This window comes from Cinclus cinclus, chromosome 2 (assembly GCF_963662255.1).
Source record: "Cinclus cinclus chromosome 2, bCinCin1.1, whole genome shotgun sequence".
Lineage (NCBI taxonomy): Eukaryota > Metazoa > Chordata > Aves > Passeriformes > Cinclidae > Cinclus > Cinclus cinclus.
In genome coordinates this window covers 57,157,574-57,170,547 of record NC_085047.1, presented here as the reverse complement: position 1 = coordinate 57,170,547, position 12,974 = coordinate 57,157,574, and the positions used below count along the sequence as shown (strand labels likewise).

The 12,974-nt window shown below is 39.8% G+C and overlaps 1 protein-coding gene across 1 annotated transcript; it reads left to right on the top strand.

Annotated features, from left to right (window-relative positions):
- The first annotated feature begins 2,864 nt into the window (after nucleotides 1-2,864).
- SLC25A30 (solute carrier family 25 member 30) lies at nucleotides 2,865-12,277 on the top strand. Its single transcript, XM_062514767.1, has 10 exons — nucleotides 2,865-2,885; nucleotides 4,792-4,870; nucleotides 6,407-6,554; nucleotides 7,219-7,313; nucleotides 7,585-7,670; nucleotides 8,859-8,954; nucleotides 9,814-9,938; nucleotides 10,449-10,587; nucleotides 11,428-11,508; nucleotides 12,236-12,277. The coding sequence occupies exons 1-10, from the start codon at nucleotides 2,865-2,867 to the stop codon at nucleotides 12,275-12,277; spliced, it is 912 nt and encodes a 303-aa protein (XP_062370751.1).
- Nucleotides 12,278-12,974: the final 697 nt, after the last annotated feature.

The following is a 12,974-nucleotide window of genomic DNA, read 5'->3' as shown; positions in this document are numbered from 1 at the left end:
GGAATGAATGAACAAAAAGCAGAGCTCCCTGGTAAAATGGTTTGATGGCTGTATTCTTTTGCTTAAAAAAAGAAACAAAAACTGTGTGAGGAAATTTAGGAGCAGTAAGTTTAGGGGTCTGGGAACTAATTAATTATAGTGTATCTCTAAACCACCCATTGGGAAAGAACTGGCACTTGGATAAAGCTGTTGTAAGACTGCAATCAGCAGCACATGTGGAAAGATGCTGAGCACCTCAGTCAATGCTGGTATGACGCAGATGCCAGGCTCAAGGCATCTTGCCAAAAGTAGTCTACTGCCTGTTGACAAAAGCATTACGTACCTCATATGTAGTATGAACTGGGTTGAGAATACAGCAGAAGACATTTTTCAGAGAAGCCATGCAAAAGTCACTAGCGGTTACAAAAGTTAACCTGAATTCTTCTGTATTCAGAAGTACACAGTTGAGAACTAGCAACTAGGTGCTTAAGAAACACAATTGGGTGCAAGATATAACATGAGCAGGAATTGATTTTCATAAGTGGTAACAAAACCCATCTGCCTGCAGAAGGAGCTGCCCAACTCAGTATCAGAGTGTAACTGAAGTCCTTCTTAAAAGGAGGCAGAAATTTGAGAAGTCAGAAAACCAAAGCAGCTGCACCAAAGTGGAATATTACTCAGTGTTAGAATCAGTCCAAATGGCCTCTGTGCAAAAAGAAAGGAGCTGTTCAAAGTTTAGCTCAAGTAAGATCATACTACTACTTGCTGTAGATATAAAACCTGTAAAGTAATATCCAGTTACTAGGAATTCCGGGAGGGGGTTAGAACGTGAATACCAGTTCTAAGGTGGGAGTTTGTAGCTACCGTCTGTGAGGCCCACCTGCAAAGTTAACTTTGCAACACTGTGATTAAAGCATGAGCTCTGTAGGGTACCCATCCTTTAATAAGTGAAATGTAAAATTTGTGGGAAGTCTGTAACAGACTTGGATTACTTTAGAGAACTATTCTCATTGTATGAAGTACTTATGCATACTGGAACCCGAATTTTGGATTCCTTATGCTTTACCAAGGATTGCATGCAAAGCCACATCCAGCTACTTCATAAGGGCTGAGCAGGTGTTACCCCCTTTCTTCAGCAGCCAGTAAGCTTAAATAAAGGTTCTCAGCCCCCAATTTTGCCCTGAGATCGGCTCGGGGAGCAATCCCGCAGGATGTTTTGCCCTTTCCGGAGTAAGGCATGCCACCCGCCTGCGAGGCAGCGGACTGACAGAGGCAGCAGGGCTGCACCGTCGGGGTAGGTCCTTACAAGCAGGTCCTGGCAGCTCTTCAGACAAAAACAGAAAGCACTGAATTGCCAGAACACTCTGCCTTTAGGGGCAGCAGAAGAGCCGATTCCAACTATTTCACAAGGAGCCCTGGGCTCTGGAAGCAGAATAGTTCTGGTTCTCATCCAGTCTGCATGCACTGGTCACTGCCACCTGTACAGGGGCTAAGACCTGCCCTTTCGGATAGCCTTTTCCTTGTGGACATGCACTGAGTGTGTATTACAAAGCGATCTAAAATATATGTACTGAATCCGGAGTTTGTGCCCTGGTAATGCAAAGAAACACAGAATGGCACAGAACTATGTAATGCCACTACAACTACTGAATCACCCGTCTAATTGTTCTGCCAAAAATATAGAAGAGTGTGTTTTAGAGAGCGAAGTAGCTATTCAAGCCCACCCTGCCCCTTTCTGTTCCTCCACAGAGCACAGGTACTGCTAGGGTGTCGCAGGCAGCACAGGCGCCCGTAGGATCGTGAACCGAGGGACAAAACCACTGTCCTGATACAGAACGGCGAGGATGAATCCTGCGGGGCGAGTGACCTGCTCGTTAATCGGGGAGCGCTGAAACACCGGACACAGCCGCTCCATTCTCCTGGGGCAGGAATGCTAATGGAAAATGCCAGCCTGCCCCGCCAGCCCAGCAGTCTCCCAAGGCCAGCGGCGAGGGGAGACCTCTGTCTGCAAGGTCAGCGTGGTTAATCTTTGCCCCGGCTAATTGCAGCCTGCTCGACGAGCCCTTCAAACTAGCTGCGGCTTTACACCCACCCCTTCCACACCCGCTCCTGGCTCGGCTCCTCGGGCCAGCCCGCCCCGGGGCGGAGCCCCGTGTTCCCCAAAAAGCCGCGGCGGGGAGCGGTGCTGGGAGTTGGGGTTGGCGTGAGCGGTACGGCTGGAGGAGTAAGGCTCGGTGGTGAGTGGGGGTAGCGGCTGCTGCCGCCCTCGGGTCTTGGAGGGCGGGAGATAATTTTTTGTGTGTAGCTCACACAGTCGTTGTTGTGTCCCTAGACCCGAATCTATTTTAAATAGCTAAAACTACTATAAGCTCGAGTATACTGCGTACTTAATATGCTAGTGATGTTTTCAACTAATATGTAATTCGATGTGTGACTTTTCAAGCCTGTTCCCCGTCGGGAAATATCGAGCTATTTAAGTGATTTTTTGTTTTGTGGAGCCTGGGCTTTTGGTTTTAGTCTGGTCACACTGTGGTTAAGAGAGAGAAGATTTTCTTCTGACCTCTGCAGAAAGTGCATGAATGAATATCTATTAGTTCAACCCAATGTCCTTTAGGATCGAATATCTATCTCCTCTGTCATCACTGATATTTAGAGTATGGCAACGTATGTTTTGTAAAGTCAGTATCTTTCTAGTAAAGGTGGAGACTGTAATTTTTTCTATAATGATGGCTGGATTCTCTTTTTAACTAGTTTGCCACTCACTCAGCTGATACAGAAGTCTTCTGCAGAGATACTTACTGTCTTTATTGATCTAGGGAAGACATTCTGACTAAGAAGCAAACCAAGAATTTGGAACATAAGCGGGAAATGAGATACCTGAGGTCATGGGGCGAAATTACTGGATGGTGTGTCTTTTTGATGTTTTTCTTTTTTTTTTTTTTTTTTTTTTTTCCTGAGAAAAACTCTCTCTCTTTGCTCTATTTTTTCTTCTTTTTCATACTTCTTCCTAAAGTATAAAAATCTAGAAGAAGGGTCTGGAGATTAGAAGATGAAAGATTCATGTGGTTAGTTTAGCATACTGGCAGGAGATAAGACCTGAAAGCCTTTCAGATGTACAGACCTTGACCTTCACCTAGGGCTCCGTCAAATGAAGTGTGTGCTATAAAGTTTTTGCATTAGGGTATCCTATTTATAGTTTGAAGCTTCAACTAATGCATGTAAATCTGTGTGCAAATTGAAAACTTTATTTGACCATGCTCAGAGTTGCATAGAAAAAGTGAGTAGCCTTCATTGCCTAGGCAGAGTGAACTATGAAACAAACAGAAAAAAGGATTTGTTAGTTTTATTAGTGATTTATTACTTTCTCTGTTAATTAAATGATCTTCCATTAATCATGGCAGAACAGGATTATGAGGCGCTAGAACTGGCCTCCCTCTGATACAGTGTCATATCCATGTGGCTCTGCCTCCTTTGTATTGAAAAGCTGGCACGATCTAAGCCTGCGTGTCCAGACCTCTATACTGCACGCCTTTTAGCAGTATGGGGGGGGGGAACCTTAGTTGCCTTTTCCTCGTGGTGTTTTTTTTGTTGGTTTTTTTTTTGTTGTTTTGTTTGTTTTGGTTTTTTTTTTTTTTTCTTCCACCAATGGCATTCTTTGCAGCAGCCTAAAGAGTAAGAGGGATTTCTGTGCATGTAGGTGTTGAGTATGTGAAACTGGTTTTAGCTTCTTTCTTTTCCTCATGTGTCAGAAGACTGGGTAACTCATAATGAACTAAAGATGATAGAAGGAAAACTATTGCTTGAGGAACTGTTCAGGCCTGCTGAGTGTCTGCAACTCTGAAAATTCATTTAGGTGCTGGGTTGTTGGCATTTCTAGAGGAAGTGACTAAAGAAGGTTCAGCTATACAAAAGGCAGTGCTAACTAGTGTATTTGTGATATTTTCTAGTTGGGCACTATGGGTGATTAAGCACGGGAGAATAACAGGGAGTGTAAGTGCCAAGGGATGTACTTTCAGATACAATTTTCCCATAAAATTAATTGGCAGAAATACCTGTAGAATGCAATGCTTAGTGGGCTATTATAGAATATGGGGAATGAAAAGTAATTATTGTGAGGAAGGGGGAAAAATGAGATGTTGAGAGACGTGCTTGGTTTTGGGAAGGGCAGTCTTGTATTGGCTGGACTAGTTTGCTTTTGAAGTTCTTATCTCTTTTCTACTGTAATTGGATTACTTTAACATCTTGCAAAGCATATGCTGTAGTTAATTATGAATTGTGGTCACTTTGTCAAATTGACTTAATTGACACAACTTTCATGTAACGTTCACAAGAATGAACACTGGTAGCAGAAATAGGTCTGACTGGAAGCAAAATGGAATATGCAGCCTTACTTTCTGTCTAAATGTACCAGCTTGGTTCATGCTAAATATTAATAACTGGAATAAAGGGAAGCTTTGTAATACTGCAGGATGTAGTCAAACTAGTTCAGCTTGGTAAAAGTCCTCGGAGGCTATTCACTGTGGTGGTCCTGAACATTGTGCCTGGGAGACAAAATGCTTTAACTTTTCACGGTGAGGAGAGTGGTGGCCCAAATACTTAGCAGACACAGATTTGAACCCAGATGTCTTTCTATGGTCTTCCTGTCTTTCTTCTCGCTGTCAAAAGTGTTAAATGTTTTTTATGCTTTTTTTTTATTCTTCACTTTTGCTTGAAAGGCCCATTTTAAATGGACCAGGCACAAAATTTTTACTACGTGTTAGCATGTATATTTGACATGTACTTACAGTAGCGTTAAATCTTCCTCTTTCGCAGAAAGAGGAACCAATAATGCCAGCACTGAACTGGAAGCCCTTTGTCTATGGAGGTTTAGCATCAATCACTGCAGAATGTGGTGAGCATTTAATTGTTGACATTATTTTCTTTATTTGATTGTCTCTATGTAAAACATGTTTGGTTCCATGCTGCCAGTGACACAGTAGTATATGGTGGTCTGCAGCATAGAGTTTTTTGCTTAATGCTGACTGAAGTTGCTTTGATCTGTTGAAATGTCAGAAGACTTGTGTCTGTAAGTTCTCGTCCCTGGTGAGTCTTTTTATGCATATTTTGCCTTTGTTTTATTATTTGGTGTTTGTTTGATCTGTTCCTAGACAGTGATCATAGGTAGATACAACTTTGGCTTTGCTGCAGTAGGCAAGTTATGATCTTAAATTTTTCTTTTAACTTTACTATCTATGTTGCAGTTAAAATTATCTTCTCCTGAATGTAAATGGCTGCTTAGATTTGAACACTTAAATTCAATAGTGAGCAGCAGAGAATAATTGCTGTAATGAGACAGTGCATCTGATATTTTAGGCTTGCTCTAAAGGCAAACCTAAAATACCAACATCTTTGTAAATTTGTATCTGAAATTTGTGTACATGAAAATAAAGGAAATCTGGATTTTCATAGCAGGACATGATTGGGCATGTGGTGGGCTTGCATGCAAGGTCTGTCTAGTGAAGCAGATGCAGTATAAAATTACACTTAAAAACTACTATTTTGTTTTCATAGAGTAGTTTGGGTTGGAAGGTCATCTGCTCCAACCTTCCTGCTTTGAGCAGGGGCATCTTCAATTAGATCAGGTTGCTCAGGCCTTGTCTAATCTGATATTGAATAATTCCAGGGATGGGAAGGATTTCTACTTAGGAAATTTGTGCAAACTTGAGTTTGAAACCTGTCATTACTTGACTTGACTGAATATGGCAAATAATGCCAAAAGCTTTCAAGAAGACAAACAGTTCATGAAAGATTTGCTTGTCTGGTAAATCTCATTTGAACAGATGGAGTTAATCCTGACTCCTGTTAGTGCTTAGGTGAGTATGGAATGTTGAGGTGGTCCTTTACTTGGATGGATACAGTTTCTGAATCCTTTTATAAGGGGAGCATGGAGAATATGAATTGAACATAACATAAGCAGTAGGCTATGGGAAAGCAGTAACAGAAATAGGTACTGCTGCTATTGCTTTTTCAGATACTAGGCCAGAATCTGTATAACGTGTCCTATGGAATTTATTTGCCTTCAGTGACATCCTCTTCGAAGGTGTTGGTAGGCATACACGCGCAAACTCAGCGCTTGATTGGGATTGCAGACTCCTGTTCAGTGTGGCTATGGACAGCCAGGAAATGCTATGCTGCCTGAAAATATAGTGACTGTGGAATGTAAACACAGGAGGTAGGCAGGGCCTCTGACAGGCCTTTAGAAGAAACAAGGTGATAGAATACCCATCACTTCTTTAAAAGAATGTCTTGGTAAGAAAGGCTTCTTTCCCATGGGAGTACTTTTATATATCATGATATACAATGAATGTTGCTGTTTCTTATATGATGTTCTCTGCTGTCTTTGGTTAGGTAGGTCTTTCATTAATTTTCTAACTGATTTTCCTTTAAGGTACTTTCCCCATTGATCTGACCAAAACACGTCTCCAGGTTCAAGGTCAAGTTAATGATGCCAAATATAAAGAGATCCGCTACCGTGGAATGTTGCACGCACTGGTCAGAATATGCAGAGAAGAAGGATTGAAAGCCTTATACTCTGGGTAAGATTAACTGAGTTGCAGCAATGGCTTGTGAACAGTCTACTGATATCAGTATAAGCCCACTGTATGTGAATTTTTGGGTTTTGTGTTTACAAGGTATTTGGCTAGCCTTAATCTGGAAGTTGGAAGACCCAGCTTTGATACCTTCAGTATACCTTCACTGCCATAGTATTTTATATTTGAAAAAAAAAAAAACCAACCAAACCCTCAAGCAACAAAACCTACATGAAACAAGATAGCATAAGGTTATTCTCTACAGTGCTGCTATGGTTACTCCATCCATCAGAATTGAAACTGAATTTATCTTTGTCTATAAATGAGAATGCTTTGCTTTTCTTAAAAACATGCAGGATGTGGAGGAACTGCATTTCAGACATGACTGCCAGCTATTTTATAGGTTACAAGTTGAAGCATGGTCTAATGTTAATAATCCCTTCACAGTTCATTCGTGGTCTTGCAGGCTCTATTAAAAAAAAAAAAAAACAAACAAGAAAACAAAACAAAAACCAAAACCTAAAAAGCTCAAAAGCTTGTTTTGTTTATAGTGAGTTTAAATTGTTGATTTAAATGAATAAACCTTTCTCTGCTAGTTACCTCTGCACTAGGAAGAGTTTTCTGAGTTTTAGATCTTGAGCATAAACATTATTGCTGCTTGTTTTTACAGAATTGCACCTGCAATGCTACGACAAGCTTCATATGGAACTATAAAAATAGGCACTTACCAGAGCTTAAAAAGAATATTTGTTGAGCATCCAGAAGGTGAGTGGTTATTTTCTATATAATTGAGGAGTGGTTTGCTTGAAGATAATGGTTTCCATTTGGTACCTTACTGTAGCATTTGAACAAGTCTACTGAGAAGACATTCCTTATACCAGTTAGGGCAAAGTTAGTCAGCAAGGGTAACTCGTCAGAGCAGGTTTTATGGCTTCTGTAATTGGCACTCTCTGGTTAAATGAGGGGAGGCATCATCCTGTCCTAATGCATCTTAAGCTTTGTAAATCTGCATCTAAACTTTTTGTTTGTGGAATAGATGAAACCCTCATGATGAATGTTCTGTGTGGCATTCTTTCGGGAGTAATCTCCTCGTCTATCGCCAACCCTACAGACGTCTTAAAGGTAATTATGTAGAGCTTGTCTTTTTTTGTTCTCTCCTGAAATTAAAACAGTCACCTGGTGAATATAGGATTTGTTGTGTAGCCCTATTTATTCTCATCTCTTAACTTCTAAAAACATCAGTAACATCCTGAATTCTTGAACTATCCTCCTGGTCCACACTAATCATTTGGAAGTACACATGAGGAAGGTGAAAGCTGGGGAGGTAGTTAGATCCACATTTTTCTGAGTGTGAAGGGAGAATAGCTTTGACACTGTAGTGTTTGTGTGGAAGCCACACTGCCTATTTCATCTAAACTTCTTGGTAACATTGTTACACTTAGATGTTTCTAGAGCTCAAAATAGGTGAAAATTGATGCAGAGGCAAGAGTTCCAGTGAATGCTACTTGTACTCGGATACCTTAACACCATAGAGAGGCTTTGCAAACCTGTGTTGCAAGGAAATGGCATTCCAGCATCAGTCATTTAAAGTGAATTAGTGAAGCAACCACCTCTAAGAATGTTAGCTTAATCAGTCAGTTACTTGAGAGGGTTGATAGTATTTATTTTGTCTAAGTCACAAGCTCCAGTTTTATATCTTCTCCTAATGAAAAGAAAGTCAAGAAAACTATGTTCTTCTGAATCTACTTAAAAACTTAATCCTTCATAGTGCTAGTGGGGTTATGTAGTGGTGTTTCAAACATAAGCTTGTATTTCAAGTGTGGCTTCAATTAGTTACTTCCTAAAATTATGTTTACTTACCAAGTCACTTGTTGACAACTTGTATTTGGAAGCTACCTTGGCAGGTTCCTATGGATATTCTTATAAATCTACAGGGTTGAAGACCATGGTTCTCAGTGGCTGAAACATTAATCTTTTTAACTTTTCATTTCAACATGTTCCTGTCAGAGCACTGTAAAGGACATCCTGCAGAACCCATCTGCCAGTGTTATCTAAATGGAGCCGTGTACCCATACAGAAATAGAAGTGACTTAATGCAGCTAAGAATTCTGCCACGTACTTGTTCAAAATTAGCAGCTTCATTTGGATAGTTAAGGCAAAAGTTTGTGCTATAGTTGTGTTAATGTCAGCTATTGCTTTTATACTCAAAGAGAAATTTACTACTTGTGATTGTAACTTAATAGTTAAATACAGCCAATAAAATAATAAAGCTAGATTAATCTTTTAATGGTATCTTCAAATGATTCTCAGATCAGAATGCAAGCTCAAGGTCGAATGATTCAAGGAGGAATGATGGGCAACTTCATACAGATCTACCAAAAGGAAGGTGCTAAAGGATTATGGAAGGCAAGTTTTTTTTAACTGTATCTTACGTGTCAACTACACATCCTTGCTCAATTGAATGTCATGTTTTCAACTGAAATATGGAGGATGTAATGTCTGTCATTTGTCCTGATTGCTTCACTGCTGGTGTCTCAGTGCTTTTTGGTGAAGGGTTACAGACAGCTTTGTGTGTGAGGATTAGCTGCCACTTAGGAGAGGGAAGACAAATGTAGGGTTCAGTTAGGGTGACTGACTCTAGGAATAGTTCAACAACCCTTGGCATGACACCTCTCAATCTGTATGCTATCTTTTTTAAAACATGTGCCAAAGAAAATTTGGAAGCAAAGGAGCTAATGAGCATCCCCTGTAGCTCAGGAATTCTTATATTCAGTCTGAGATGTTGTCTCTTGGGCCAGTTATAATCAATGACTGCATAACAACTGAAGAGCCAAAATGGACAATTGTTTTGAAACAGCTAGACAGTAGGAATATTTTTCTATTAGTGTGCTATTCTCACAGAGGTTATTAATCTCCAGTTTTCTGTTCACCCTCCTTACTTTGTCAGTTTTTCATCTAGCAGCAATGGAACACTGGTTTTGAGTTTTTAGCTGTTCTTGATGGAAGAATTGAGATGTTAAGCAGAGATAGAAAATAACTTAAAGGGTCTGAAGTTGCTATTCTGTGTGGAGAAGTGATTTAGCTGTTATTTCAAATTTCTGCTTTTGGAGCATGTACAGCTAAGATTTGTACTAATTAGCCTTATTTGACTTTGCAATTTTCTTAACACATCTGTGATGTTTTGCTTTGTATTATAAAAGCTTAGCTTTTCTAGCACTGCATGAAGGTTGACTTCAAAATTCAGGTCTATCCTTTCTTTTTCCAGGGGGTATCATTGACAGCACAGAGAGCTGCTATTGTTGTTGGAGTGGAGCTGCCAGTGTATGACCTTACCAAGAAGCATATAATTGTGTCTGGCTATATGGGAGATACGGTGTATACTCACTTCCTGTAAGTGTGTATAAATGGTTGTATACCTCATGATTGGCAAGTTCTTGCTATGGGGGAAATGAGTATTTTGATTTTCCTACCATCTGTCTAGATGTAAATATACTTCTGTTGTGTTTTATAATATTTAGTGTAATAGCATCTCACACGGTAGCGTGGAAGCTAATTTTATTTAGCATTTGGATTTAGCTTTCTTTTGAAATAAGGAGATTTGTTTTGTGGGTGGTCTGAATCATTCAGCTGTGCAAATTGAGGTTAGAAGAAATTTACAGTCAAATATTATTCCCAGGGGCATGAACATCTTTTCAAACACACTGCTTGTAAGGGTTGTATAGTACATTTTCAAAACTGTTTTTATTGTAAATGAAAAGTAACTTTTCCCTTCCATTGGCTGATTTAATTTTTTTCACTAAAAGCATTAAACAGTCATTATTGTTGTGTGTTTCTTGGGAAGGGGAAATTCTTGTACATCTGTGTGGTAGATCAGATTTCATTAAACCCTTCTATTACTAGTTCCAGTTTTCTTTGTGGGTTAGCTGGAGCCCTTGCATCCAACCCAGTTGATGTTGTAAGAACACGCATGATGAATCAGAAAAGCCAACAACATGGGGGCCACTCAGCCTACAAGGGTACTTTGGATTGCTTGTTACAGGTAAGCAGTTAATGTATCATCATAAGTAGGAACTGCTGCCACCAAGCAGTGGTTTTGCTGTAGAGCTCAAAATTGTTCTGTTTTATCTAATAACTTAGATATGCCTTTTGCCACAGTGCTTAAAAGGACTATGCTGTCAGTAACGCACTCAAGTGTGAAAAGTATCTACTGTCTGAACAGAAAGGAAGAAAGTGTCTACTGCAGAACCTTTTACTTCCTTTGGGTGCTTGGATGAGGAGAGGAAGGCTCTCAGCAGCAGTCTCTCTTGTTCAACTTTATACTATGTCAGGCTGACAAGAAATTATAATTTCATAGTATTTGACAAACAAGATCTTCTGGAGCAGATGGTTTTCTATGTTGCTTACTGCATAATGGAAAGCCTAGTACAGCCAGAGACAAGGTCAGCCTCTGAATTTGATTACTTTGATTTGGTTTAAGTCTTTAACTCTGGTATGAGGTGGGACCATGATGGCCTTTCACATGGTGAAGAATGGATAGTAAGCTGTTGCTGTCCAACTGTTGACTGAACAGTCCAAGTCACATTGTCCAGTGAAATTCTTTGAGGTCCATAAAGCAAACTGAAATATTTCAAGGGACTGCCAAATGTTAGCTACAGGTTTACATGCAGCAAATTTCAAGGGGCTACCAAATGTGAGCTGCAAGTTTGCATCTAATGAAATGTATTTTTTTGTTCTGTTAGACAAATTTAAATTAAGATTACAGGACTAGGCCACCCCCTTGTCTGGTACAGTCTTGTTAGCTGAGATGGTGTCTGGATTTCTCACTAAAAATAATTACATAAGTGTCTTGTGGTTTTTTTGTTTGTGTTTTTTGTCCTAGACATGGAAGAATGAAGGCTTTTTTGCACTGTATAAAGGATTTTGGCCAAACTGGTTAAGACTTGGTCCTTGGAATATCATTGTATCCTTTCCACAGGTGTGCAAAACTACTAAGTTAGCCATACAACAGCAAGTATTGCTTTTTGAAAAATTACTCAGTGTGAGAGCTATCATATCAGCACAGATATTCCTTTTATTTAATGAATAAAAAATTGTGCAGTTGACAGGATTTTTTTTTGGTTAACTGCTTCCAGTCAGACTGAATTTGTGATTCACACAGAGTCAATACTAAAATACGATCTTGCAAAAAAAATTGTATTCTGCCAATTTCATACCTGTCCATTTCCTTTGTTATGAGCCTAGTTTTAATCAAAGTTGACCAGGTGAATTAGGAATGGGAGCTATTTCCAGAACTAGGGGAACTGGGGGCAGTTACTGATGCAATCTTAGTCTCATGATTTTGGCTTTGATTCAAGAGCCTGCTGATCAGAGCCCTGGGAAGTGGGTTGGTGGAAGCATTTTTTTAAAATAAACAAACCTCCTTTAGCCTATCAAAGCTAAATGAGTGAAGGCTCTAAAGGGCTTTTTGCAGGATGAGAGATGGAAAAGTAATTTGTATCACCAGCCTTATAGCAAGTTTCATTGTTCTGCCTAGCACTTTGTAAAAAAAGTGGCCAACCTGCAGCATGGTTTAGGAAGGAGCAAGGAGTGGAACACAGTTGCACACAGATGCATCTGACCTTCAGTAGTGAAATGATCAGTTTTCACTGCATGAACAGGAAACAGTTTTTCTTAATCAGCTGTGCCAGTTCTTTCTGACATATGAACAGCTGAAGAAATTGGATGCCTGACATTGAGTGTACAGAATTCTGTTAATGTACTATCTGAATTTAGAGCAATGCGCAAGTTGTCTTGAGTGTTTGCTCTTCGTCTGAGCTGCTGGCCAAAGGAAGAGGTCACTGCAAGACTGAGTGAGAAGAACCTGGAAATGATTTCAAGGCAAACTGGCTCCTGTAACCATCTTTTGTGCATGCGATTGAGTGGATGATGTGCACTGCTTTTCAGACTGAACCAAACATGCTGGAATACCTTCTGTCAACTGTTTCAATGTTCTTGAATGTAAAGGTCTGCAATGCAACTTCATGCATCTGAGTCTCAGAGCATAGCGTTTTTTATAAGAGTCAAAGAACAGGTATTTTTTTTTCTGTATTTCTATATATTTCCATAAAGGAAGGGAAAGAAATATTTCTGTAAAGGAAAAAAGTATTTCTGTAAGGGAAGACTAGCAGAACCAAGGAGCTGGGCTTTTCCTGCTTCCAGAAATGTATACAATTTGATTGTAATAGCTTAAAGCTTCCATTTAACTGGAAGTGTCACAAGACATTGTTGCTGGCTTTTAGGTTGGCAAAATAACTACTGCAGTATAAAATCTGTTCCTGGTTTTGAAGCTTTCCTGTGTTCTAAGTCCTGAGATATCTGCATTAATTTTCTGGGAATAATCCAGCTTCATTAGCAAGTGTGGTTGGTACAGTTGACAGCTTTGTATAG

What these genes read in the sequence shown, in the direction of transcription:
- SLC25A30 (XM_062514767.1), top strand. Translation starts at nt 2,865, where the DNA reads ATGGGGCGAAATTACTGGATG. An exon ending in TTGAAAGCCTTATACTCTGG is followed by an intron (nt 6,555 to 7,218) that starts GTAAGATTAACT and finishes TTGTTTTTACAG; the next exon opens with AATTGCACCTGCAATGCTAC. An exon ending in TTGGTCCTTGGAATATCATT is followed by an intron (nt 11,509 to 12,235) that starts GTATCCTTTCCA and finishes CAGCTGTGCCAG; the next exon opens with TTCTTTCTGACATATGAACA.